At 41.9% G+C, this 27759-nt stretch overlaps 2 protein-coding genes across 14 annotated transcripts in view; both read left to right on the forward strand.

Annotated features, from left to right (window-relative positions):
- LOC146651202 (bromodomain adjacent to zinc finger domain protein 2B-like) overlaps positions 1-9038 on the forward strand; it is a 55003-nt gene extending 45965 nt beyond the window's left edge. For 5 of the 12 annotated variants that reach the window (XM_085384187.1, XM_085384194.1, XM_085384196.1 and 2 more), the window contains 15 exons: positions 626-849; positions 2260-2334; positions 2464-2698; positions 2785-2847; positions 3466-3610; positions 3722-4377; positions 4570-4855; positions 5020-5175; positions 5350-5504; positions 5655-5860; positions 6075-6210; positions 6622-6768; positions 6937-7214; positions 7432-7575; positions 7693-9036. In XM_085384187.1, the coding sequence (XP_085240313.1) occupies positions 626-849; positions 2260-2334; positions 2464-2698; positions 2785-2847; positions 3466-3610; positions 3722-4377; positions 4570-4855; positions 5020-5175; positions 5350-5504; positions 5655-5860; positions 6075-6210; positions 6622-6768; positions 6937-7214; positions 7432-7575; positions 7693-7840 (3054 nt within the window). In that variant the 3' untranslated portion in view covers positions 7841-9036. Of the gene's footprint in view, positions 1-625; positions 850-2259; positions 2335-2463; positions 2699-2784; positions 2848-3465; positions 3611-3721; positions 4378-4569; positions 4856-5019; positions 5176-5349; positions 5505-5654; positions 5861-6074; positions 6211-6621; positions 6769-6936; positions 7215-7431; positions 7576-7692 lie in introns of all 12 variants that reach the window. The other 7 variants (XM_085384193.1, XM_085384195.1, XM_085384192.1 and 4 more) reach the window with 3 other exon arrangements.
- Positions 9039-10944: 1906 nt separating this feature from the next.
- Positions 10945-27633, forward strand: LOC146651203 (WD repeat, SAM and U-box domain-containing protein 1-like). Of its 2 annotated transcripts, XM_085385233.1 has the most exons (12): positions 10945-11536; positions 12645-12832; positions 13365-13451; positions 17420-17513; positions 18020-18053; positions 18222-18262; positions 18377-18460; positions 18661-18767; positions 19322-19351; positions 21966-22142; positions 26978-27112; positions 27247-27633. In XM_085385233.1, the coding sequence occupies exons 1-12, from the start codon at positions 11139-11141 to the stop codon at positions 27435-27437; spliced, it is 1566 nt and encodes a 521-aa protein (XP_085241359.1). In that variant the 5' UTR covers positions 10945-11138; the 3' UTR covers positions 27438-27633. The 2 variants fall into 2 exon arrangements, with proteins under 2 accessions (XP_085241359.1, XP_085241358.1); XM_085385232.1 differs by lacking the exon at positions 18377-18460.
- Positions 27634-27759: the final 126 nt, after the last annotated feature.

Consider the following 27759-nt stretch of genomic DNA (forward strand, 5'->3'; position numbering starts at 1 on the left):
CCCTTTAAAATGTGGTGTTTCTGATTTTTAAATATTGCATTCTCACTGATTTGGTTATTACAATGCTGAGTGAGCTGTAATAACTAAAGAATTGACAGCAGTGACAGTAGACACGTATAAATGTATAAGGAAATGTTGGCAGCAGCTTACCTTGTAAACAAGACCCAAGCTATTTGCTCCATATGTGTTTTTAACTTCAGAGATCTAAAGTCTTTAGGTGGGTAATTATTGTACTTATGCCCCATTTTAGTTTTAAATCACAAATTTAATTCCTCCCCAGACCATTCCACATTATTGTGTAGTTGGATATAAACATTTCTTTGATTGACTGTACTTAAATGTTCTCCTAAGAAGCTGTTGTGTGCATGCCAAGAGAGATATACAGAGTGTGACTTAATAATCTGCACATCCCAGATGTGACACATCCTGTGAGACACTTAAGCACTTAACATCAGGAAGGGATAATTGCTTGAAAGGACAGTTTTCTATCAGACACATACAATATTGTGATTTTTTTTTTTTTTTTTTTTGATTTTTTTTTTTTTTTTTGCGTAAGGCTACAGAACATAAAAAGGAAGTCTCATGTAAGCTTACTGATTTTGTTTTTATTTCATTTTTTTTAAAGAGCAAAACCATCTTGGGGGACCACTTGACTAATGTGGAGATCAACCGGGACAATGTGTCTGAGATTCTGCAGATCTACATGGAGGGTCACTCTGAACAGAAAGAGGTGGCCATGCTGGCTTTTAGTCTCAGGACTAAGCCTTTCCAAGCCCACAGTCCGTCACAGAAGGCCTCTGTTTTAGCATTCCTGGTAAATGAGCTTTGCTGCAGTAAGGCTGTGATCAGGTGAGTGCCCTGCCTCCAACTGAAATTCATGATGTCAGTGTTTTCATTTCACCCCACCTAAAAAAAATAATCATAAATAGTAAACTTAATAACCATTGAAGTAAATGCTTCCTTTAAGGGTTTGCATCTTATAGAATAGAATAGAATAGAATTCAACTTTATTGTCATTGCACATGTCACAGGTACAAGGCAACGAAATGCAGTTTGCATCCATCCAGAAGTGCTTTAGCCATGATATAGATGTATTACAAATATATATTAGCAATAATATCGATATGTGAGTATATTATAGAAATGGGTCTATTATGGTATGTTATAATGTACATGGTATGAAGTATGTAGGTTACTTATGTATGTTATGAATATGCTATAACTGTAAGTATGTACAGGCTGTATATGCATGTTATTATTGTGTGTTTGAGGGTACAGTTGTCCATTGTGTGTGTAGGTGGTTGTGGGTGTGTGTATGTCCAGTCCATGTGTTAACGTGGGTCAGATGTCAGGAGGCAGAGTTCAGGAGTCTGACAGCTGTGGGGAAGAAGCTGTTCCGGTACCTGGTGGTCTTAGTACGGAGGCTCCTGTAGCGCCTCCCAGAGAGCAGGAGGGTGAAGAGTCCATGTGATGGGTGACTGGGGTCTTTGATGATTGTCCCAGCCCTTTTCAGACACCGCTTCCTGTAGATGTCCTTTATGGCAGGAAGTGGTGCTCCGGCGATGCATTGGGCAGTTTTCACGACCCTCTGCAACGCCTTCCGGTCTGAGGCAGAGCAGTTCCCGTACCAGACTGTTATACAGTTGGTCAGGATGCTCTCGATGGTACAGCGATAGAAGTTCACCTGGATGTCTGAGGACAGGTGGTTCTTCCTCAGAGTCCTCAAGAAGAAGAGGCGCTGATGAGCCTTCTTGACCAGCTTGGAGCAGTTGGTCGTCCAGATGAGATCCTCGGAGATGTGAACTCCCAGGAACTTGAAGCTGCTCACACGCTCCACAGCCGTCCCCTTAATGTAGATGGGTGGACGTGGGTCAGCATTCCTCCTGTAGTCCACGATGAGCTCCTTGGTCTTCTCAGTGTTAAGCAGCAGGTTGTTTGTGTCGCAACACTCAGCCAGACGAGTGTGTGTTAATTTTCTTTCTGTGCCTGAGAGTGGAACATTCAGGCTTGTTTTATTCATGGAGTCTTCAGTTTTAATGGAATAGCTGAAGCATTAAAAGGAATATGACAAATCGTAGCCTGATTGACAGTTTCACAAGGTTGCATCAAACTACGTGGCATCAATTTTTTATTAGCTCTACACTTTGAAGCACATCTGGTGCACACTGCAATGCATTGAAAATGCCTCATCCTCTTGCACAAAAAGGTCACCGAAATGTCGGTTTCGACATTTTTTTTAATTTTTTATTTGTTTTTCAGTGAGATCGACAAAAACATAGATTATATGACCAACCTGAGGAAGGATAAGTGGGTTGTTGAGGGAAAGCTTCGGAAGTAAGTATACGTGATTTCGGCTGTTGTTCAAAGATTCTTGTGCATGCACTTGGACATTTTGTGACCAGCACTTACTTTTTTCCTATGTTGTTTTTTTTTTCTTCTTTTTTTTTCTTCCTTTTTTGAAAGACTGAGGAGTATCCACACCAAGAAGACGGGGAAGAAAGACAACAGTTGGGCAGGAGAGAACAACCATGCCTTTGTGCTCGTCAGTGTTCAAAACAAATCCAAGAGGAAAGAAGGGGACAGTGAAGAAGAGGAAGATGAGGACGATGACAGTGAAGACCAAAGAGATGACGAGGAGGAGGAGGAAGAAGAAGCAGGTGGAAAAAGAGGAAAGAAAACAGACATATGTGAAGAGGAGGTCAGTGGAAACATAATGCTGTTAACTTGAGCCTCTGACTAAATCTGTGCTGATTATGGCAATAGTCCACTTTTTTTTCCATGTAGGATGACAGTGTACGCTCTGCCAGCATCGAGGAACTTGAGAAACAGATTGAGAAAACATACAAGGTAAATGAAACCCCAATCTCAAGAATTACTCATAAATGTAAAGTACCCAGGAGTGGTAGAAAAATAATAATAAAAAGATGTGCACACATCAAGGTAGCATTTAACTACACTGAATGGTTGAAATGCTACTAGGTGAACGCAGGAAATAATTGGTTACAATTTACAGATTATTATTTTGAGTACTTAACAGTCACATGATGCATTTTATTCTCATATTTTGACTGATTTGTTTGCCAGAAATAAAATGTAATATGAGGATCTATTATAACAAACCAGCATGAAGTGCACAGCATCGACCACTGAACTGCAAACATGTTCAGTGATTCAAACTTAACACAGCAATGACTCATAAGCAAAACTTTGTTAGTAAGATAAGTACTGAGCAACAAAACAATTTTCATAAATTAGCCTTTAGTTTCCTATAGGAACATGGGTCTCCCTGTACACTTGGTTTGTGGTTACAAATTAGAAGAGTCCTGTTGAAATTCACACATGCAATTGGAATTTTGTGTGCTTAGTGTAGTAAAATGTGGCCTTCATAATGTTTTTTCTCTCTATTACCACTCCCAGGTTCTGTGTGAGTGGGTTAATAACTTCCTGAACTTTGTGTCTCTCTAGCAACAGAGTCAGATTAGACAGAAGCTGTTTGACTCCTCCCACTTACTGCGCTCTGTGATGATTGGCCAGGACAGATACAAGCGGCGCTACTGGGTCCTTCCACAGTGCAGTGGCATTTTTGTTGAAGGCACTGAGAGCAGTGAAGGTGCAAAACAAAACCAATGTCTCCTTTGGTCGTTGTTTAGTGTGTTTAGGATCAAAATCCTTACTGATTTCTTTTTTGTTTTTAACATTGTTTTCATTTTATGTTACTTAGGCTGTGAAGTGGAGGAGGAGGAGAGAAGAAGACAGTGGGCTACTGAGGTGATCAGAGTAAAAGGGGAGCAGTTGGAACAGACAAATCCGGTGGTCTCCAGCTCCACACAGAGCACAGACAATGATACAGCTAGCCAGCAGGACAAAGACAATCTCTTCCTCCAAAAACCTGGCTCTTTATCTAAGCTCAGCAAACTTCTAGAAGTAGGCAAAATGGGTCAAGATTCAGACATCAATACACAGAACAGTCATTCTTTTAAAGTCCCCACCACGGCTTCTTATCCTTCGTATCCTGCCTCACAGATAGTCCCTACTCAGCAGGGTCTGATGGATAAATTGGACACTGCGGTGCCATTTCTGCTCAGTGCTACTCAGCTGAAAAGCATTCACTGGGTGACCCAGAGTCCTCAGTCCAGCCTTCATTATGACCAGCTGTCCAAGACACTGACTGAAAAAAGCAGCCAGTGGTTTAGCCTATTTCCTCGCTCTCCCTGCGACGAGTCCTCAGTGACCTCTGGTTCCAGTCCACCAGTTTCCTCATCTTCTCCACAACCCATCAGAACCAAATCCCCCTCTTTCCTCTCCACTAATCCCTCAGCTACAGATAGCTACAACACTACTCCTGGGATCAGTAACACAGAATTGCCTATCTTTCAGGTTGGTGGATAACAATAATGCATCTCCATCTCAGATAGAAAGATCAGTTCATGAGTTTTTAGAGCGCTGATAAGTGTTGCAAGAATTAGTCCATATTACATCACAATTTTTCCTTTGTTGGACCATGCATGTGGCATTGGAATAAAACTGTAATCTGATCATAATTCTGAGTGTATGCATTTTTATTCTCAGCAAGTAAAGTCTGGCATTCATGAAGGCAGACTGACACAGCATGACATGTCTAGCTCAGTGGCAAGTCCCAGCCTGCCCTTCTCTGGCACACCTCTACCCCCTATGGTGGATCTAGCTTCACAGCATGCAGAGGGTCATGGAAATGAGGCCTCTTTTCTGGAAAATAACTCTATCAACAAGTGCGAGACCTCAGAGTCCCCAAGTGACAAGTCCACTTGTGCCTCATATGCTGCCATAGAGGGGGCCAAAACCCAAGACTACCCTTATCCTCGGCCCATCCCAGAGGGTAAGAACGGCACGCTGCCAGTATGCACAAATCAGATATGCTGGACTGAACATATCTATTGCCCAGACAGCAACAGAATATGCCGTGGTGATTGTCAGTCGAACAAACAAATGTTGCTAAAATTGAAAAGCACAGTCACTTCTCCAATTTGTGTGTGTTTCCAGAAATGCTGCATGGCTGGTGGAGTGTGTCTGACATGGAGAACCTGCACAGTCTGGTCAAGACCCTCCATTGCCGGGGCATCAGAGAGAAGGCCTTGCAGAAACAGATCCAAAAACATATGGAGCATATGACCAAGCTCTGTGAGAACAGCAAAGATGGTGGGTTCACATTTCCTTTGAGAGTCGGCAGACATTCAGCATTTCATGATTTTTAAAAGTATTGTTATTTGAGTTTTTAATGTGATGTGACACATTTGGCTATGGAATTTCTTTTTTAAAAGCGTTCCTTAGAAAGCAGTTTGCTTTAATGTTTTCATACATATTTGGTGGCAGCTATTGGTGTGACAGGGATGGAAAAGCAGGAGGTAAGCAAGGAGGCAGTGGAGAGCTGGTGTGTTGAGGAGAAGGCCATGGAGGTGGACATTCGCCTGCTGCGACAGGTTGAAGCTCTGGAGAGGAAAGTCATCTCCGCCAGCCTGCAGGTCAAGGTAGTGACGAGCATTTCAGCTGTTTAGAAAACCTCAGTGTTTATTCTAATTATTTCCTCGGAAAGGCCATTGAAATTTTCTTTAATATATATACCTGTGTGATTAAAATAAGGTGTTGTGATGGCCATATTTCCCTGATATCTCTGTCAGGGTTGGATGCACCCTGAGCCCCAGTCTGACAGTAAGGATCTGGTCTATCATGAGCACAAGCCCTTCTCTTCCCTGGCTCAGGAAAACAAAAGAGAGAGAGACGCCAGTCAAGAAGATGTTCCTGGCTCTATGGTGCGGCGGCCCAACAATCCCCTTGACATAGCGGTTACTAGGCTGGCAGAACTTGAGAGGAACATTGAGCGAAGGTACTTTACGAGATCCTCAAATACCACTTGTCAGACACAGGCCACCTTGCCTGTCTTTGTATTAGAAGTAGAAAATAACAATGCAAGATTCAGGACACCAGAAAGAAGAACTTGCAACTCTTTTTTTTTTTTTTTTTTTTTTTTGTACAATTGACTTGTTCTCATGTTTCTCAGTTAATTTTACAAGTGGTCTTACTTCCCGTGACCTTTTAAGCAGTGAGGAGGAGGTGGCTCCTGGGATGAGACTGTGGCGCAAATCCCTCGGTCAAGTCCGCAGCTCAGCTCAGCTGTCACTCTGCATTCAGCAGCTGCAGAAATCCATTGCCTGGGAACGAGCCATCATGAAAGTGGTTGGTGTCACCTGCTTTCACTGCACGTTTCTCTCTCTCTCTTCATCACAGATTTGTTTACCTTATTTGATCGCATATAATAAGAGTCACCATGCAGTCTTATAAGCTGCATAGCTTCTCATTCAGTTTCATGAAAACTAATTTAAAAATATACAAGCCTTCTTAAAAACAGTCAAGGATACCAACGCAGGATGGCACAGATAGCTGGTTAAAGCTCTGGAGAAGGTTTAAATGCAGGAAAGATTTGGTAGCAGTTATATATCTCATTCACAATAAATCACTATTTTTTATAATCTTTTTCAGTATCTCACTAATCTGTTTTAGCTTTAATTAAACCAGTTGGGGTAATCTATTACAATTTTTAAAGAGGGATGCTCATTTTCCTGCACCGTTTGTTGCTGTTGTTTCCAGCACTGCCAGTTCTGTCAAAAAGGAGATAATGAAGAGCTGCTCTTACTCTGTGATGGCTGTGATAGAGGCTGCCACACTTACTGCCATAAACCCAAGATCAATACAGTGCCTGATGGGGACTGGTTTTGTCCAGCTTGTGAGTCAAAGGTACATCAGTGTCCCCTGAGGGATTGATCATAGAGCCAATATTCTTTTGTGTGTGTGTGTTGTTGTTCTGGGTTTTTTGCTATTCATTTTTCAGCTCTCTGTTCATATCTATCTACCTGTGTGATGTTTAATGTGGCTCCACAGTCCTCTGCGTGTTCTTTCATACAGGAAAGCGGTCAATACCCTCATAGTAGGAAGCAGCAGAGCCGAACAGCTGGAGGAGGGAAGGAAAGCGTCGAGGGAAAACGAAGCATTAAGCCATCTGTGGATGGAGAGCTCATCAGTGAGGAGGATGCCAGAAGCAACAATGTGCCAAAGAAAGGTACCAAGGAGGTCAAAAGGAGGAAAGCAGACAACAGCCCACCCAGCTCCCAGGCCAAATTTGACAGCCCCATCTACTGTGCAAAAAAAGCCAAAACGCACAAAGATGAGCTGGGAATATGCCGGTACGCACATGCATATACTTACTGTGCAATTAGATCCTAGAAGCTTGATAATATAGCTTATGTCATTGTTTAAAATTATTAGGCTCCTGTGACACATTTTTATAATAGAATTCACATTTTAAATCACTAAAGGGTAAACAAATCAGACCGTTGTAGTGAAAAGTCATATATTTGCAATGCAAAAAGCTCAGCTGTGTCTGCTCTTTGTTCCCTGCAGAGTGCTGCTGGCTGAGCTGGAGGCCCATCAGGATGCCTGGCCTTTTCTCACCCCAGTCAACCACAGAGCTGTTCCTGGATACAGAAAAGTCATCAAGAAACCGATGGACTTCTCCACCATCAAGGAGAAGCTAACCAGTAACCAGTATGTGTTGTTGTAGTTTTTAGGATGTTTTCATAACATATCTTATTCCTAATTTTACATTTTATGACTCGGACAGTGCTCATGAGTTGAAATTAAACCCATTTCTAATCATTACAGGTATTTAAACTTGGAGACATTCATCATCGACGTGAACCTGGTTTTCGATAACTGTGAGAGATTTAACGAAGATGACTCTGAAATCGGACGAGCCGGCCACAGGATGAGGAGATTCTTCGACAAGCGATGGACTGAATTCTTGCAGTGAACACATTCCAAAGTGGACATGTCCAACTTTCTCATGGGTGTCGGAGGCCTTCTCTTCACCTGTGACCCCAAGTGACTACATGGTTATAATAAATCAATGTGCAGTTTGAAGGACAGGACTGTGGTCTGTCTGCAAGTGTAGGCAAAACACTTAATGGATTTGTATCTTCAAGTGCAATACTGTTTTGTTTATTGAAACACACTGACTGTTCGGCTCAATGTTGTTTGTGCGAAATACAATATTGAGCAGGGACTTTACTTTTTTATCATCGGTACTAAGTTATATCTCTGTGTGTGCTGTATGTGTATTTATTTTCTCACCTACTTTACATTGCATTCTTTTCAAAGCAGAGGCACGAGACTTACAATGTAACAACTGTTGAATAAATGAAAAAAGCATTACTAACCGTACCAACAGTTCCTCTGTCTAAATGCATTCACAAGTTCACTGAGTAATGCAAAGAGGGATCACTGACACATTAAGTGCTAATTCTTTCACTCAAGTCATAGTTATTACATGTTAAGTGTATTTTTACTGCACGGTCTTGATGAAGATGATATCATTGCATAAGGATGGTCGTAGCACTTAATCTGAATATCCACTCAAAGCACTCCTCAGAATTGTAGTGCCTGACTCTGAGGAGGATGTTTTTCTTTTTCTATATGCAGTGTGTGTACTGTATGTGTCCTGCACAGTATATCGTAGGAAACATTTGCAGGAGCTGTAATAGGAGCTTTCCTCCTCTTAAATGTGGTGCATAGTGTTTCATCTCCAAGCGTTTCCTTCAAACAGAGCCTTGTCAGACATCCCGTGGACTGACGTGAAACCTGCATTGGAGCTTTAATCCATCGGGGAGTCAGTGTCACGGACCGCTGGAGGCATCTCAAGACAGCTGAAGTCAGAAGACTTGAAGTAACTGCATTTTATTATGAAAATTGTGTAATGAGTAGTGACTTTTGTAGGAATATTATTTTTGAACACTGGTGTGGATGGATTAAATAAACCGGTTTTTCAAAATAGCAACACTAAGCCCTCGCTGCTGCTGTTAATATTTTTCTTAGGTACATTTTTCTTTTATTAATATCTCATATTTTAATTGTTTGTTTTCATCAGTTTGCTAAAGCTATAATAAAAATTCATATGCATGCACTAAATACACACACGTCTGTACCGGCATATTGCCAGCACATTTTTTGTCATCTTTGTGGGTTTTGGCTTTTTTTGCACAGTAGATGGGGCTGTCAAACTTTGTCTGGGAGCTGGGTAGGCTGTCGTCTCCTTTCCTCTTTTTGACCTCCTTGGTACGTTTGTTTGGCGCGCTGTTGCTGCTGGCATCCTCCTCACTGATGAGCTCTCGTATCACAGATGGCTTAATACTTCATTTTCCCTCGCTGCTTTCCTTCCCTCCTCCAGCTGTTCAGCTCTGTTGCTTCCTGCTGTGAGGGTATTGACCGCTTTCCTGATTGAAAGAACACACAGAAGACTGTGGAGCCACATTGAATGTCACAGAGGCAGATAAATATGAATTGAGGATTATCATATCTTTGACAGAGCAGGAAACAAGAGGTACAGGCAAATAAAGAGTGTTCTTTTCTATATGTACCTGGAACTTTATGTTCAAGTGACTGTGGGGTAATTTATGACCTCAGCTGTATATTTATATTATAGAGAATGGGAGGAAAAAAAATATAGTTATAATTTAAATTTTTAAAAAATGATTACAGGTGGATGGGGTAGATAAGCCAGATTTAGTGCTGTAGAGTCATTGAGCCTAATACCTGATGTCCAAAGTTACAATGAAATGTGTTAATGACAAGATATTTGTTGTAATTTTTGTTACAAATATGAAAGTCAGTCGATATTTTTGGTGTTAAAATGGCTAAATATTTCCCCATTGTTATTAAACCAGCAAAACTTGTTACATAAGTGACCCCATTCTACATAGTTATAAATCTCTGTATCGCTCGCTGTTGTTATCAGTCATGTGATGATGAGGTGGACAATGTTTACAGTGCAGTGATGTCATTTTATATAATGCAGTCTGAAGTCATGACCTTATTACTCGCTTAAAAACACAAAAGAAACCCCCAAAAATCTGTTAAACCTGTAGGTAGTTAATCCGCAGCTGGTTTCCTCTGTGTATAGTATGCATAGCTGGATGCTTTCATATCAAGAAAACAAAGGAAAATCTAAGTGTCTTTTGTGAAAATGCTTACACTCAATGTACAGTGTGTAAGAAACAACATGAAATCATCTTAAATGCTACATATTATGTACAAACTCTACCCAAACAGGAGTAGGTGGAAGTTTAACACGTATTGAGACCTGCTCCTTTTTCACAAAAAAGAGAATAAACTTAATATGTTCAGCTTTACTTCCTCTCCACTGATCAAAAAAACAGATAAGACAAGGCTTCAATCGATCACTGAGAAGGCTATCTATATACCTGCAGTTTGTATTACCTGGCTGTCACCAGCATGAGTCCAGTGTCTTGGGAGGACTATCTCTTTAGAGTCATACTGTTTGGCAAGTGTCACTTGGTAGGAAGAAAATCCTCCCAATGTTTGCAGATTTATGTAGGTGATGTGGTCATTTCCAGAAGGAAACTGTAGGATTTTTTTTCTGTCCACTTTGAGCACCACAATGCACTATTTGTAGTCTAGGACAAAGAAGATCTCTCTACACTCGTTTATGTGGCAACAGAGGACAGGAGATATGTAAACATACATGTGTATATGTTTAAAAAAAAAAATTATATATATGAGTCAAGTATGGAGTCTTTCAGTCATATGATAGATAAACAGCACTACAGGGCAGAGGAAAAGTGCTTAAATTATATGTAAAAGGATTTGGATGCATCCAAATACTAGTGTTTACATGTTCATTTATTTTACTATTAGAGGTACTCAAAAAAAATTCTAACTTGCCTCACTGCATACATATTATATGCAAATGTTATTTATATGCATGTATATAAAATCTCAGGTTATAGTCAATTAAATTATACAAAATGAAAACACTTGACTGTAAACATTGTGTAACTCCGTATCACATGACCGATAACAGCGAGAGACACAGATTTACAGCCGAGTAGAAAGAGGAAGTCGAGAAGCAGTTGCTGAGCCATAAGGAGCAACAGGTTGTGGTGACAGCTTTGTGACTTTGCTCTCTTTGGGCGAAGCGGGTAGGACAGCAGGGAGAAGAGGCGAAATCAGCTGGTTTCGTGCAGGAATATCTGAGTATTTTGCGCCACCTTGTGAGCCAACCTCTTCCAAGCCAACAGCACATCTGTCACAAAATGGTGTCTTTAATTTGCACTCTCCGACATCATACAGATGAGGTCACCTGCTGTGCCTTCTCTCCATCCCTCCTGGCGACCTCCTCCGGTGATAAAACGCTCCGTGTTTATACCACGGCCGACTTCTCGGAGCTTCCCTTTTCTCCTCTCAGGGGTCACGGCTACGGGGTCCACTGCTGCTGCTTCAGCTCCTGCGGCAGCTTCCTGCTCAGCTGCTCCACAGACGGCTCTGTCATCGTGTGGAGCGCCGAAACAGGTGAGGTGAAGGCTACGCTCGAGCACCCAGGCCGCAGTCCTCTCAGAGTTTGCGCACTGGCGCCAGACTCCTCTCTCCTGCTGGCAGGAGCCTGCGATGGCACCGCGGCCCTCTGGGACTTCCGCTCCAAAACGCTACGCAGGTACAATAAGCATCACACAGGGTCACAGTGACAATTTTAGTATAATTAATGTAATCTTCTCCAAATATGAATGTCAAAATATGCCTTAGTTAATATTAAGATAAGAGCTAACTAGTCAGACTCTTAATCCAATCCGAGGTCATTTTTCTCTGTTTCCAAATAGTTTTTTGTCCACGTGACTGGAACAAAAAACAAACTACAAATTCACACGTGAAAAATGTTTTTCAGTATTTTTGTTCAAAACCAATAACGGAGTCAATAAAATATTTGCTTACTGATAAATGTCAGCTATCTGAACATGGAGTGCTTTCTTAACCCTTCTGTGTGCGGTCTTGACATAACAGTTGTACAAGTTGAGACTGGAGGTTAATAATTGAACTGGGAAAGTCTGAATCACTCTTTCCACCTTTAGAAACCTCTCTCAGCCATTATCAGCAGATGGAGTCATCGCACACATCAGTGTCTCTTCAGATTCTCTTACTTCATGTTGCACAAAATGTAACTTGAATTTTCTATTAGACACACAAATCAAAACGGTGAGAAGGGAATAGAAAATAAACTAAAAAAATGATCTTGACATAAAGGAAAGGATCTCTTAATACATAAAACATCTTTCTACAGGATCTTTAAGTAACTGAGCTCTAATAAAGTTTTGAAACTTGCTTTGTTAATCTTCAACAGACTGGAGTAATTGTCTTAAAGTTATTGCAGGTTCGTCTTCAAGTTACAGCTCTGTCATCACAGACAGATGGAACAAAATCACAGAGGAACCAGCTAGACAAACACGGAAGCAGCCAACTCAGTAATTCTGATTAAATAAGCCAATTAAAAAAGCATTTTATCAGGATTATTTTGTGTTTTAATCCTCTGATTTTTCACTTTTGTGCTCTGGAACAGCTTTTCTGAGCACCCCTAGGCCTGCTGTGTGTCTCTGATTAATACCCACAGGTGGTTTAAATCATTAAACTCAGTGCAGGACTCCACAGCCTAAACAAATTAAATTTCCCTCCTTCGAATTTTACACACTTCCTGATAAACCTTGAAGTCTAAAGCGAGTCACACTCAAGTTGGTGCCAACATCCCCCTCCCCCCCCCCCCCCCCTCGCAGATGTGCCACCGTAAGCGAGGCCAGCGTCGTGGCTTGCTGCTTCTCTCCGTGTGCCCAGATGTTTGTGACCGGCTGCACCCGTGGAGACCTCAAACTCTGGGATGCTTACACCAGCCTTCTGCACGCTGAGAAGGACGCTCACGACCTGGGAGTCACCTGTTGCTGCTTTGCAGCCCAGTTCATCGTTAGTAAGTTCTCTTCATTTGTTACTACTGCTGTAGAAATTCATCTGAAAATAAAATATGAGACATCAGCTGCGTTTATTGGTTTTACGTCAGGGTAAATGGGATTTCTATCTATCTTCTCACATTTTTCATCTAAATGGTGCTGGTAAATTGAGTCAAATCTTTAGAACTACAGATTCCTGTTCAAAATAAAAGTTGACCATCTCAGTTACTCACCTCATTTTCTGTGGGGCTTTTTCCCTCATCAAAACTCTTTTGCAATTTCATTGCTTTTGCTCTCCTTCCTTAGTTCCTTTTGCATTAGGTTCATCTTGCACAATTTTCAGTTTAAAAGCAACTTGCATGTAATCCTAGAAGCAAAGTACCTGGCTCCAATAAAGACACTTGTTATGTTAGTGTTACTGCTGTATGTGCTGTAATGAATGGGTTGCAGCTAAAAAGCAGGCTGTCAGATGATATTTGCCGCCCTCTGCTTTCAGACGCATTCAAGCATGAATCTTAACAAAAAGGGGATGTGGCTTCTTTGGCTCTGCAGATGGCTGCTGTGTGGAGTTTCGACTGGCCTCCTGCGGACAGGACAGCCAGCTGAAAATATGGATTGTTTCCCAGCGTGAAGGAGCAGGTAGGCCGACCCCTCTGCCCCAGCTTCCCCACCTGAGTGCTCCCTCACTCGATTGCCGAGCGGGAGAGACAGGGAGGGAGAGTGTGCTGACTGCTTCAACCTTGAAACCTCTCTGCAGAATAGAAGAATTTTATTAGTGTGTGGAGTAAATCAGCTGCAGACTGACTCATTAATAATGGATCACTTTAAGACATTCTGCTGAAATACAGCAGCAGAGGTGTGAGTGTGTGAGAAAGAGTTGGAAGGAAATCAGTTGCATGTATCCATGATGACATTTACATCTTGTACAAGCAGCAGCAGAGGAGGAACATTTGTGTATGTTCACACGTACGTACCCCGGCTACAGACTGTATTTTTCGTTATGTATGTGAACACACCATGTTGTTAGGTTCCAATATGTGTTGCTATGGTAACAGCCATTTCTTGGGAGGATTTGATGTGTCCCACGTGGTGACCCAAGTCCGTGGAGATTTTTTTTTTTCCTTTATCTCCGAGGGACACCAGACAATGTCTGTCCTCATTTCATTATGCTTTAGATTTTTTTTATTTTTTTTGTCCTCAGATGTGAAGGAGGTTGAGCTCGGCCTTTTTTGAAATGTGCACTTATCTTGTCTTGGCATGAGGACTGTGCGCTCGAACCTCTCTTCCACTATTTTATGAAAAAGAGACTCAAGTGTACGTGATTTAGGGAAGCAAGGGGCGCATTTCAAAGCTGAGATTGCTGTCGAAATGGAACATTTTTTCTAGTCCCCGCTTTTGTTTTTGTGTGAGTGTGTACAAGCCCCATGTGTTCACGGAAAAATCTCTAATTCCAGCTTTGCATATTAGCTCCATGGGTCGAGCCTTTAATAAGATAAGATAAGATAACCTTTGTTAGTCCCACACGTGGGAAATTTGTTTTGTCACAGCAGGAAGTGGACAGTGCAAAAGTTATGAGGCAAAAATTAGAATACAATAAGAATAAATACAGTACACAACTGTACAGAATAGAATAAAATAAAATACTATATACAGTAGAATAAAATAAAATAAATATACAATAAGATAAAAATAGAATACAAATACAAATACTATATACAACGATGACAGAAAGGATTATTGCACTTAGTATTATTGCATATGTATGGATGTGTGTGCTTGATCAGTTAAAGTCTTTATTATGGAGTCTGACAGCAGTGGGGAGGAAAGACCTGCGAAATCTCTCCGTCCCACACCGTGGGTGCCGCAGTCTCCCACTGAAGGAGCTGCTCAGTGCTGTCACAGTCTGCTGCATGGGGTGGGAGATGTTGTCCATCAGGGATGACAGCTTAGCCGCCGTTCTCCTGTCACTCACCACCTCCACTGGGTCCAGAGGGCATCCTAGAACAGAGCTGGCCCTTCGGATCACCCTGTTCAGTCTCTTCCTGTCCCCAGCAGAGATGCTGCCTCCCCAGCAGACCACGCCATAAAAGATAGCAGAAGCCACAACAGAGTCATAGAAGGTCTTCAGGAGTGGGCCCTCCACTCCAAACGACCTGAGTCTCCGCAGCAGGTACAGCCTGCTCTGCCCTTTCCTGTAGAGGGCGTCTGAGTTATGAGTCCAGTCCAGTCTATTGTTCAGATGAACACCAAGGTACCTGTAGCTGTCCACAGCCTCAATGTCCATACCCTGGATGTTCAGTGGTTGCAGTGGAGAATGCTTGTGCCTGCGGAAGTCTACCACCAGTTCCTTGGTTTTACTGGCGTTGATCTGGAGGTAGTTCAGCTGGCACCAGTCCACAAAGTCTTGAGTCAGTCCTCTGTACTCCTTGTCGTCCCCATCAGTGATGAGGCTGACTATTGCAGAGTCATCAGAGAACTTCTGCAGGAAGCACTGGGTGGAATTGTGGGAGAAGTCTGCAGTGTAGATGGTGAAGAGGAACGGAGCCAGAACCGTTCCCTGTGGGGCCCCCGTACTGCAGACGACCCTGTCCGACACACAGCCCTGAGTCCTCACATACTGTGGTCGGTCGGTGAGGTAGTCCAGGATCCAGGTAGTGAGGTGATGGTCCACTCCAGAGTTCACCAGCTTGTCCTTTAGAACCGAGGGAAGAATGGTGTTGAAGGCACTGGAGAAATCAAAGAACATGATTCTCACAGTGCTTCCAGCGGTCTCCAGGTGAGCGAGGGAACGATGTAGGAGGTGAATGACGGCATCATCCGCTCCAATGCCAGGCTGGTAGGCAAACTGAAGTGGGTCCAGTGATGAGCTTATTAGGCGCCGAAGCTGAGCCAGGACCAACCGCTCCAGGGTCTTCATCAGGTGGGATGTCAGAGCCACCGGCCTGTAGCTGTTGAGGTCCTTGGGGCTTGAAGTCTTTGGCACTGGTACAACACAGGAGGTTTTCCAGAGCTGTGGGACTCTTCCCAACCTCAGGCTCAGGTTGAAGAGGTGCTCCATCACCCCACACAGTTGGTCCGCGCAGGACCTGACGACCCTCGAGCTGATGCCATCTGGGCCCGCTGCCTTCTTGCCATTAATCCTCCTCAGTTCCCTCCTAACCTGGGTGGTTGAGAGAGACAGGCTGGAGCCTTGTGTTGAGTGTGTATTGGATGCTGTTGTTGGGGGTGGGGAGGAGTGAGCAGGGTGAATAGAGGAGGTGTGAAGTGTCTGAGGTGGAACAGCAGCAGTGGGGGTGGGTGAGTCTGCAGCCGATGTTGTAGACTGTCTCATGGTTGAATCAAATCTGTTGAAGAAATGATTCAGTTCATTTGCCCACCTCACATCCCTCCCAGGCAGAGAGTTCTGCTGTTTGTGGCCCGAGATGGTTCTGAGGCCTCTCCAGACTTCACCAACGTTGTTTTGTTGAAGCTGGTTCTCCATCTTCTGCCTGTAGCTCTCCTTCCCATTCCTTATCAGTCCCCTCAGCTCTCTCTGCACCCTTTTCAACTCCTCTTTGTCTCTGGATTTGAAGGCCCTCCTCTTCTGCTTGAGGACGGTTTTAATTTCTGGGGTAATCCAAGGTTTGTTGTTGGAGAAACACCGTACAGTCCTGGTAGGTACGGTGTTATCCACACAGAAGTTTATATAGTCAGTAATGCATGTAGTAAGGCTGTCGATGTCCTCACCGTGGTCATCACAAATCACCTCCCACACAGTCGACTCAAAACAATCCTTAAGAGCCTCCTCGCTCTCCTCTGACCATCTCTGTACTGTGCGGGTGGCTGGTGGCTCCCTGCGCACTAAGGGCTCATACACAGGGACAAGGTGCACCAGGTTGTGATCAGATCTGCCCAGGGGAGGGAGAGGTGATGAACTGTATGCCTCTTCTGCATTGGCATACAGTAAGTCCAGTGTTTTATTGACTCTGGTTGGGCAGGTCACATACTGGGTGAAGGTGGGCAGTGTGGAGTCCAGTGAGGCATGATTGAAGTCCCCTGATATTATGAGAAGGGCTCTCGGTGATTGTGTTTGCAGTCTGCTGTCAGATCTGAAGCATTCCCTTCAAGTCACCTATCAACACTTGCTGACATCTCCAATCCACACGTCACATTTGTTTAGTTTATTTTGGTCTCACTTGTATAGTTAATTTGTCGGGTTTAATCAGGCGTTACGGTTTTCTACTCCACTGTGGTGTTTCACATCAATCAGGAATATGCCTGGAAATAACACATTAACCTCCCAGAGAAAATGGTGTGTTTATGTTTTATTGCTGAAGAGAAAAAGGGGAGAAGGTTTGACTTAATGCATGTGTATTCGCAGGATGATTATATAAATGCTGCTGCAGATCAGTTGGTTTTAGCATGAAGAATTAATGCAGTCGATGTGAGTTTATTGGCAAAAATAAAAATCATTTGTTTCCAAGTAGTTGTCAGCAGGGGGCACAGCTACAAGGGGGAAAAAAGTCATCTACCTCTACTTCTTTTTCTGGACTTCAGTCAACTGCTGAGATCGAATACAGACACAATTTAACTTTGGTCTCATCTTGCTTGTGTGTGTTGAACCCCAGCCTGTACCATGAAGCTGCTTCAGACTCTCACCAGCCAGACGGCCCCAGTTCTGTCTTGTGCCTTCTCCTCTGATGGAGAATGGGTTGTCTCGGGGTAAGACGCTAATCACACTCTCTGTCACAAACATACACACACATGAAAATCACTTCCTCCAGTGTTTTCATCCCATAATTCCCCCTGCTTCAGCAACTAATTATTGATATTTGTACCTTTCAGGTCACGTTTAATATTCTATTTGTGTTATTAGTTCCTATCATAATTTGATACAATTCATATTCAAATTCATTTTTTTCTGTCTGCATTTTTTTTCTGCGCTTTAAACGGCCGTGCCATGGTGAGCACTGATCGTGCTGTTCTCTCAGTCGACCACAGGAGGAGTGCATTTTGTTATCATATAGCTTCTGCTCGGTCCTTCTGTTGTCCCTGGCTGAAATTCAAACACGCTGAAGGTTAATCTGTGCTCTGCGTGGTGGGTTTTCGTGTGTGTGTGTTTATTTTAGAAAAGAATCCCTTTTTTCTGCTCATTATTCTACAATGTGAATGCACGCATATGCACGCCGCAAATGAAGTTGACTTTGTTTACTCTAAATATTCAACAGCTCCGTGGATAAAAGTGTCGCAGTATATGATGCGGTAAGTAAAGCGCAAACACGCCACCCATAATATGGGGTTGGGGGGGAGGTTTGTTGTTGTTTGCTGCTATAGTTAACTGTGGTCGAGGACTTCTAAACAATAAATCACAGCGTCCATAAACACAGATGTCAAACATTCCCGTTTCGTGTGTTTGGACTTTGTGTACAGAGCCTGGGAACCGTGCTCCAAACTTTGAAACAACATGACAGGTAAATGACCCGGCCTGACCTCCCACCGCAATGCAATCTCTGCAGCTATTAGACAAACAGCAGAATAGGAGTCCTGGTGTTTCAGATCAAAAAGTGTGATTTTTGCTTGATTAGCTTTTCCCAGAAGCACCGGGTGCAGTGGTGCAAAAGTATATTCCCCGGCACTGCTTTTGCACCGTCATTGATGTGGCACCACAGGTAAGAAGCAGCACACCGCTTTGATGTCCTTGAAAGAGTTTAAGATGCTGCACGATCTAAGGCTAGTTTTTTGGGGGGTTTTTTCCTTTCGTAAGTGTCGAGGGAACCAGATTTTTAAGGCCGCTCTCTTCCTGTGCCAGTTTCAGTCAATTACACACACACACCTTTCACATTCCCGTTCCTCTTGCTCCTTCCTGCAGGTATGTAACCACCGTTGCGCTATCTCCCACCTTTCCCTGGATTGCAACGGGCTCTATGGACAGATCGGTAAACGTGTGGAGAATTGGAGATGAGGATGACAGCACTGGTAAATACTCAGCAGAGGATTGTTTAAGTTGGCACCAGCAAATGCACAATCACTCCTCTTTTTAAAACAAAATGTTAGCAGTGGTACAAAGCCCAGAAGCCATTTGCAGCGCCAAAGATTCCCAAAAGAGTGTTTTGGGAGTTGTCCAGCCAGAGAAGCTCCTATTACATGTGTACTCCTGTCTGGCTGCAGTGTCTAGAGGAGGAATTGTGATTGATGTTTATTAGTGCAGCAGGGCAAAGTACCACTGAGCCTTGGAAGGCTGTTCCTATGGAGGCAAACACTGCTTAAAACCAAAAAAAAGGTTATACCACAACATGAAAGAAAATATTTGGAATACTAAATGAAAAGGTGCAATCGTTAGACATCTGGAAGCCTTGAAGCTTCATCATTGCAGCTTCCCTATCTGCCATTAGTCAGGCTGATGTTGACAAAGTAAATTCCATCTCTATGAAGATCTGCCTTTTTTTATGCCTCTCTCTATCTCCCCTTTAATCTTGTTTCTTTCTCTCGTTTCACACATTGAACCTATTCCCTTTTATGTTTTTCGGCAGCAGCTGAATCAAAGGAGACACAGTGTCAAGGTAAATAAATGCATCACACTGTTTTGCCCTTAGAAATCTTCAGTTATTCAGCTACTCTTTCAGCTTAAACCAGTGCTGATTTATTTTAATTCTTCACATTCTTTATGGATGGTCCAGGTCTCAGCATCTAGTACAGCTGCTTGGATAATTCAATTTGTGGATCTACTGTTTTGTTTTTACTTGTGATGGTTTTTTGTTTGTCGTTTATTGTGCAGCACTGTACAAAAGTCTCGAGCCGACCCTCATTTTTCCATATTTTGCTAGTAAACCCAAACTTAGAATTATTAAACATATGCAAAGGACTTTCAAAGTTCTCTGGATGCTGGCTGCCTTTTGTTCTGACTGGTAGTGTCCCATTGTGTGTGTTTTTTATATCTAGGTATGCTTTTACTGCATTGGCGGTGTGTTTGGGACCATTGTCATGCCAAAAATGAATCTGTTTTCAATCACACTTCCCAGATAGTATTGCATGGTGAATCAGAATCTGATCGTTCTTTTGTTTTTGTTCATAATTCCATCGAAAATCCATCGATTTTCACAAGATCTCCAACAACACAGGCTGAAATGCAGCCCAGAACCAAGAAAGAGCCAAATTTCCCCTTGCAGCTGGGCTCAGCTTAGTTTTCCTAGTGTTTTTTTTCCCCACAATCATTTCCAAAAACAGAGCCATAATGTTAAAACTAAAGAAGTGTTGTTTTGACTATAGTGGCCTGGAGTGAAGTGTATGATGTTGAATACTCTCTAAAACTATAGTAGTGGTCATAAATGAAAACTTGCTCCTAGAGTAATTAGTCTGTGTTTGCCTCATCTCTTGGTTAATGAGCATTATGAATGAATGAACAGGAAGGTCTTTAGAGCAGCGGTCCCCAACCTTTTTTGCGCCACGGACCGGTTTATGCCCGACAATATTTTCACGGACCGGCCTTTAAAGTGTCGCGGATAAATACAACAAAATAAAACTAGTACTGGTACCAAAAAAAAGAAGATTCATTCATAACACACGTGAAAAGACCCAGGAAAACAGAGTTAACGATAAAAAACGATAACAAAATAACGCTAAAAACCCTGAAAAAAAAAACAAACCCTGAAAACCATACATTTCACACCCGAGCCTCAACTCTCGCGGCCTGGTACCAAACGACTCACGGACCGGTACCGGTCCATGGCCCGGGGGTTGGGGACCGCTGCTTTGGAGAACTGACCTGAAAATAAACCAATAGGTTTTTTGAAGCGAAGAAATGTGTCACCAAGTGTAGATAGTTTGGGTTTTTTTTTTTTTCAGTAACAATGAGAGTCTTTTGCAGAAAAACGTGCCTTCAGGATATGGTTTTGCAGGCTAATGTAGGACTGATTTATTGTTGGGATTTGTTGACAAGAAGAAATGAAGCTCGCCAGTCTATAAGATGTAGAGAATGGAAATGATGAAGAAGTCTTCATATGTGAATCTGTCTGAGTAATCAAACGCAGCATTCTGAGCTATTTCAGTCAACTGCCATGCTTTGACACAGTGTTACCAGCTCCTTAGACTTGGAGACTCGAGGTGCTGCTGCCAGGGCTGCAGAGAGGAGCTCCTGCTTTTGTGCACGCTGGTTGACCGTCATGGGTTACTTGAAATTTAATGGAGCTCAGCTATCATTAATTCCACCTGTGCTTTCACTACTGTGACGAGTCAAGAATTCAGCTTTGAAAAGGGTCTATGGAAGGTTTTGCATCACCTCAGATTTAACATTCAGTTTCCAGGAGAAAGCCCTCTTTTTTTTCCACAGTCAGACAGAAAACAGCTTAAATAATTTACTATTTTTATTTATTTATCATTTATTATTATTATCATTATTATCATTATCATAGCTGTTCTTATGTTATTGTTTTTTTAATGTCTAGATTTTGATTAGATTAGTTAAACATAACCCTGATTGGATTCAAATGCAGTCCAGCAACAGACATGTTTTCAGGTGGGCATTAAAGAGCAGAATTTTATGTGGAAGATTTTTTTTATTTTTTTATTTTAGGGTAGCAGAGACAGCAAGAGGTGGAGGGGAAAACCTAACACATGGTTAAGGTAGTAATGAGCTACACACCTCAAGTCTTCAGGTTTAATCCTGGTTAATGACTGCCAATGTGAACTATGAAGCTGCTGTGAGGTTTCATTAATGGGGCCAATGCACAACAGGCCAGTTTGTCGCCACGTTGTATGATGAATGATGGCCACATAGTGTCGCGAAGGTTGACGAGCTACATGCTGGCGGAGCCTGAAATAACACACCCCTGGGTTTCATTTTCTTTCCTTTGGGAGATCACATACTTGTGTGTGAGGTCAGGTGTGTGTGCTTGGAATACTCATAATGTGGGGCTACTGTTCAGCAACACTGGGGAAAAAGCAAGTCTCCACTGAACTACACCATGACAACTCAGTGTAAGGTTAGCATAAGATTAATGTAAATGTCCTCAGCATGTTTGAGTGTGCATCAAAGTAATTATCACTCACAGAGGGGACATGTCCTTTTACTGTGGAGTGCGAATGGAATCTGTTTGTTTGACAACGGGTATGTTTTGTTGCAGGAGTTAGGGGAATAATCACAGAGCACTTCCTGGCTCCCTGTTGTGTGTTTTGCAGGAAGGAAGTTGCCAGGTCACTCCGGGTTGCTGCTCACTGATTGGTCAGAGGACGATGTGCAGACTTGGCTGCGTGACGAGGGACTAGTGGAGCTCGTCGGTGTCTTTAAAGCCAACAACATTGATGGACCAGAGCTTAGCCAGCTGAACAAGGAAACAGCAGCTGAGCTTGGAATTGGTGAGGATGGAATTTAAAGCAACCACTAACATCAGTGTACACTTCACTGACACACACTGGGATTCTGTGCTTTTGTGAGGATTTATTCCCTGATCCTAACACATAACAAGACTGAATTAGAAAGCATGATGTAAGCTGCTTTTATTGATGCTCTGATTTATTTTTTCCCCTCCAAAAACTCCTCCCAAATAGTGATGTGATTTAAGGGCGTGAAGCAGCAGCATGTCTGTCTGCTTATACAATCGCAAATCACGCTGGGATGACAGTACCCTGCTGGATGACCTTTACCTCGGGAACAATGATAATCCTGCTGACAACAAGATTAGTCCCCTCAGGTTCGACCAAGGTCACAGTGCAGAAAGGCTCCATACAAACTGTGGCCAGAAAAAAAGAAATCACAACTCATGTAGGCAGCAACATCACAGTACAGCTGCAAATAATGTGCAAATGTCAGCATTATTATCTCCACTGAAGCAATTAAACATTCACACAAATTCAAAAATGAAATTTACAGTGCCTTTCTTATTTCTTTTTGTTGGCATATTTGTCAAACTGAAACGTTTCAGATCATCAAACAAATTTGAATATCAGTTGAAGATAACCCAAATGAGTAAATACAAAATGCAGTTTGTGAATGATTTCAATTTATTAAGAGAAAAAAAGTTATCTGGCCTTTTGCGATAAAGTAGTTGTCACCCTGCCCCAGTTCACTAGCCACCGATCTCATTACTGTCAGATCTGTTGAATCAAGAAATCACCACAAAAAACATGCCACATCATGCCACAACCAAAAGAAACTTTAGAAGACATGAGAAACACAGTCATTGACATCTATCAGTCTGGAAATGGTTACAGCACCATTTCTAAGGCTTTGTGTTATCAGCGAACCAGAGTGAGAGCCACACATGGAGAAAACTTGGAACAGCAGCGAGCCTTCCCAGGAGTGGCCAGCCTTCCAAAATTACTCCAGCAATGTATCGACAACTCAAAAGAAAAATAGGATCCTTGGGAGAGTTTCAAGGTGAAAGTCTGAGTCCAGTTACACATCGTGTAATACTAACACAGAATTTAGTAAAAAGAATATCATACCATGATGGTGGTAGTCAATGGTGTAGGGCTGCTTTGCTACTTTGGGGCCTGGACGACTTGCTGTAATTGATAAAACCTTGAGTTCTGCATTCTACCAGAAAATCCTGAAGGAGAATATCCACGCTATGAAGGTCAAGCATTGTGCAGTAGGTCAATGATCCAAACTGAAAAACCCCCAAAACAAAACCCCAAATTAAGGTTTTGGCCCAATTAAAGTCTAGACTTGAATTGAAATGAGCCGTTCATGCTCAAAAACCCTCCACGTGTGGTTGAATTAAAACAGTTCTGCAAGGAAAAGTGGACCAAGATTCCTCCACAGCGATGTGAAAGACTGCCAGTTATCTCAAACACTTGATTGTAGTTCTTGCTGCCAAGTGTTGCACAACAATTCATTAGGTTTAGGGGGTGATTACTTTTAAATTTTGGACCAAGTAAGTTTTAGATGTCATCATTTAACAACAGTATTTTGTATTAACTGAAGTTATTTTAGTCTAATATTGAAATTGGATTGATGATCTAAACATGTAAGTGTGTCAAATGTGCAAAAAATAAGAAATCAGGAAGGGGACAAATACTTCACACACTGTAAGGTTAAAATATTTTAGAATAGGTAGCCAGACAGAGTCAGGCTGTTACCCCTTTTCCCTCCTATGTATGTCAGCTTAGTAAAGTCCTATCTGGAGTTCTTTTTGTAAACACACAGTTTTAAAGGAAATTTGCAGTTTGCATGCTGCATTGGAGCCATAACGCCCAGAAATCCTGCCTCTTGCGAGTACTTTGTGCCAATTGTAATCAGCTGAATCACAATCTCTCCCTTAATCACAGTAAAAGCACCCTCTTGCCTGTTGTTGGGTTTGCTTTAATTGGACAGTAGCAGAAGCGTTAAAGCCAACTTTCCCCCTGCTTGCTGTTCAGTAATGCAAAGCATGCCTTATGTCTTTTCCATGTGTTTGGTATGGAGGACAGCTCTCATCATTACCACAGAATGAGGACAGAGGAAACGGCAGATTGCCACATTTCGTGGCCTTTTTGTGCTGCACAACCAACAACTATCATTTTCCATCCATGCTGCTTGTGTAAATGTATGCACATGCATAGACAAACAGTCGCTCACACATGCTGCAGACACACACAGAGCAAATTGGATTCCAGCGCACTTTACTCGATGAAATATTCATGAATCTTTGAGTAAGGGGAGGGGGGAAAAGTTCCTCCAATATAATTCGGCATATCTCTGTGGAAACAGCCTCATTCTGCACTTTTATTGTAGCCCTGCATCAAATTATCTATCTAAATGTAAAGTGGACGCTATAGTTCTAATGGCTTATGTCTCCACGAAAAAGATGTGTGGGAACTTATGGAAATCTTAAATGAAGCATTACCCTGTTAAGTGTAGTTTTTCCATCTAAGAATCGTTTATTGGATGACTCAGATTGGTTTGGGGGGTTTCAATGTGAGAAGGCGTTTGATTGGACGCTGCAATTTTTCCAATAGGATCTGAACTACTTGTTGTTCCGACAGCACGTCTTCCCTGCTTCATCTGCGTTTCAACTTAAATGCAGCGTTTTCAAGGCACAGACTTAATGGTAAAGGCGAGTCAGTCTGTATAATGTGAGCGTGAATTCTTTCCTCCCTCCATCTCTGCTTCCTGCTCAGTGAATGAGTGCAAAATTAAGACAAACTCACAACATTTAATTTCCCCAGTAAGTGAAGTGACTGGTCCCCTGTGAGCATTAGCTGATTGTGAAGACCTCTCCAGTTTGTTGGAGGCTGATTGCATCCTATAAATGGATCAAATATTCACCAGTACATCATGATGTATGATAGAAAAATTTAGAGCGCATACTGTATATCAGTATGAATTCAATTTCAACTATTGCACACGCCGCTATTTGCAAACCAAACTACACACAAACTATCCAGAAGTGTAATCATTAGAAACAACTTTAAGCCACAGTTGTATAAAAGTTGCAAAAATCCTTGCAACTTTGCCATCCAAACTCAGTATTACATGACCTTGGCACATCAATGATAAACCTCAGTACAGCTCATGAAAACATTTCTTATTCACTCATCCAGGCCTGTATCTCCCTGTGAAGACACTAAGGTCAAGTCATTGAATTTTTTTCTTAAGTAAGAGAACACTCTGCATAGGTTATAAAAACTGTGTGTGTGTGTGTATATATATATATATATATATATATATATATATATATATATATATATATATATATATATATATATATATATATAAAATATTTTTTTTTTTTTTTTTTTTTTTTATATATTTAGTTCAGGCCAGTATATAAATAAAAAAATCTTACTTTCCAAACAGAACCTTATTCCAGTATGCAGAATTGATGGCAACAAAAAATATTCTCCAAATTTGCTGAAACAAACATGTCTGGTATGTTGTCTTCATACTGGTTAATTTCCATACAAGGTGTATATGATTTGCATATCACTAAAATCAGTTTTATTTCCATTTCACCCTGTGCACCAACTTGTTTGAAAGTGAGTTTTATTATAGACTGTATATCGAAGATGGACAAAACCAATGCAGCAATGGGTTTTGGAGTTACTTTTTTTTGTTTTGTTTTTTTTTGTTTTAGTTAGTAACGTTCATCTCTAGACTTAAATCATACAGATGAATATTATTTATAATTTGTGCTACATTACATACAAATAAAATGCTACACTTCTTGGATTGTCTGTAAAGCAACTGGATTAAAGAAACACAAACATGACTGAGAGGTCTGGTGCAATTACTCAGATTAGCAGAGAGTGTGGTAGTCTGCAGCTACTTAAAACTGTAATGTCCCTAAAAATTCACACTAAGCATAAATATAAAAATGAATTATCCATCCATTCTCTGCTGCCTATCCTTTTCAGGGTCGCTGGAGCCTATCCCAACTTTCTCGGGGCCACATTTGGTGTTAGTTAAACCATAAAGACTGCATAAAATTTCCTGAAAATGTATTTTTTGTGACGTCAGCTTAAAATTTTTTGGATGCATGCGATGATTTAGCAGTCACCTATAGCGATAGGAAGGAATAAATGAGCTTTTTCTCTCTTTTTGTTTTGGCTGTCACCATATGTGAACCAAATCTTCAGGACTTGTGAAAGAAAATGTCACTGCAGCTGCTCTCTCTGTCTGAATGAGACCTACACCTCCACGGCACTGCCATTATACGCCGACACACCACTAATCATGTGCGGCTCTATAGGTCATCACTCCATTTTAGCTGGTGGTGAAATTTGCAGCTGACGATAAATTCACTGGGGGCTGTCAGTGGGCAGAGACATGCAGCTGTGTGCAGAGTGAGTTTCCTCTTTTTGGACCTGTTTGAGTTTAATTTCCGAGCAGGATAATGAGAGACGTTAGCTAAGCAGCCATCATGACACAGCGAGGTGTCTGGCTCTTTGTGTCTCAGTACAGAGTGATCATGTGCAAGTTCAGATTTATCCTCCCTTTTGTTCTGAGAGAGAACAAAGTCAGTCTGTTCAGTGCCTGCTGCCTCGCTGCGTCAACCCAAATTCATTGAAATCGCTATTGAATACCATTAACATACAACAGTCTTTGGTTGGTCTTTGTAAGGTAATGATAATGAGGTTTAAATGATGCCAAATGAAATGTTGAGACCAGCCTTTTTACTACATTTGAAAATTAACAAAAGGTGCACGGTACTCGATATAAATCACCATCATGGCTAAAAAGGACACTGAACGGCGTTTTGGTTTTTTAGAGTCGGTGGGCCTTCGTGGTCGTCTCCTGAGGAGAATCGAGGCCCTGAAGGCAGAGCAGAATGGTTCAGAAGCCCCAGATGAATTCCTGTGCCCAATCACCAGAGAGCTGATGAAGGATCCGGTCATTGCTGCAGGTTAGTTTACAAATTAAAAGCACTTGGTCCCTAGCGTCTTAAACTGAGCCAAAGATGGGGACAGCTTCACTATAAAGATTTTTACTTGTATTATCTCAGTGTATTTGGGATGTCACTGTATGTGTGCTCCACAGATGGCTATTCCTATGAGCGGGAATCTATTGAGAGCTGGATTAGAGGCAAGAATAAAACCAGCCCCATGACAAACCTTCCTCTGCAGACAACACTCCACACCCCCAACAGGTCTCTGAAGATGGCTATAACGCGGTGGAAGTCGAACCAGGAGCTCAGAGTAGCTCAACATCTGATAACAAAAGCTGATTGAAGTAATTATGAATTTGTTCAGGGTGCTATTCAAGAGTCACATCTGGCGAAGTGATCAGAATCTGAGATCCCAGAGAAGTTGACTGATATTTATACAGTAAATAACTATTATTTTTAGCTATATTTTACATAACTGTCAAATATACTTGTATTTAAAGAGAGAATCTCTAAAGCAACACTGTAACTATGCAATTTTAATGTGCCTTTAAAAAAATAAAGTGAAGTACAACTCAATCCTTTTTTTTTTTTATAAAAAGAATAAAATGGGTTTGCTTTCACAGCCTTATTTGGACTGGCATGACTATTAGCATATCGCTAATGGA

The sequence above is a fragment of the Rhamphochromis longiceps genome, linkage group LG16 (assembly GCF_057381845.1).
Source record: "Rhamphochromis longiceps isolate RC_006_pf linkage group LG16, R_longiceps_female_GT1.1, whole genome shotgun sequence".
Taxonomy (NCBI): domain Eukaryota; kingdom Metazoa; phylum Chordata; class Actinopteri; order Cichliformes; family Cichlidae; genus Rhamphochromis; species Rhamphochromis longiceps.

What these genes read in the sequence shown, in the direction of transcription:
- LOC146651203 (XM_085385233.1), top strand. Translation starts at nt 11,139, where the DNA reads ATGGTGTCTTTAATTTGCACTCTCCGACATCATACAGATGAGGTCACC. An exon ending in TGCAGCCCAGTTCATCGTTA is followed by an intron (nt 12,833 to 13,364) that starts GTAAGTTCTCTT and finishes TTGGCTCTGCAG; the next exon opens with ATGGCTGCTGTGTGGAGTTT. An exon ending in GTGTCGCAGTATATGATGCG is followed by an intron (nt 18,054 to 18,221) that starts GTAAGTAAAGCG and finishes CTTTGTGTACAG; the next exon opens with AGCCTGGGAACCGTGCTCCA.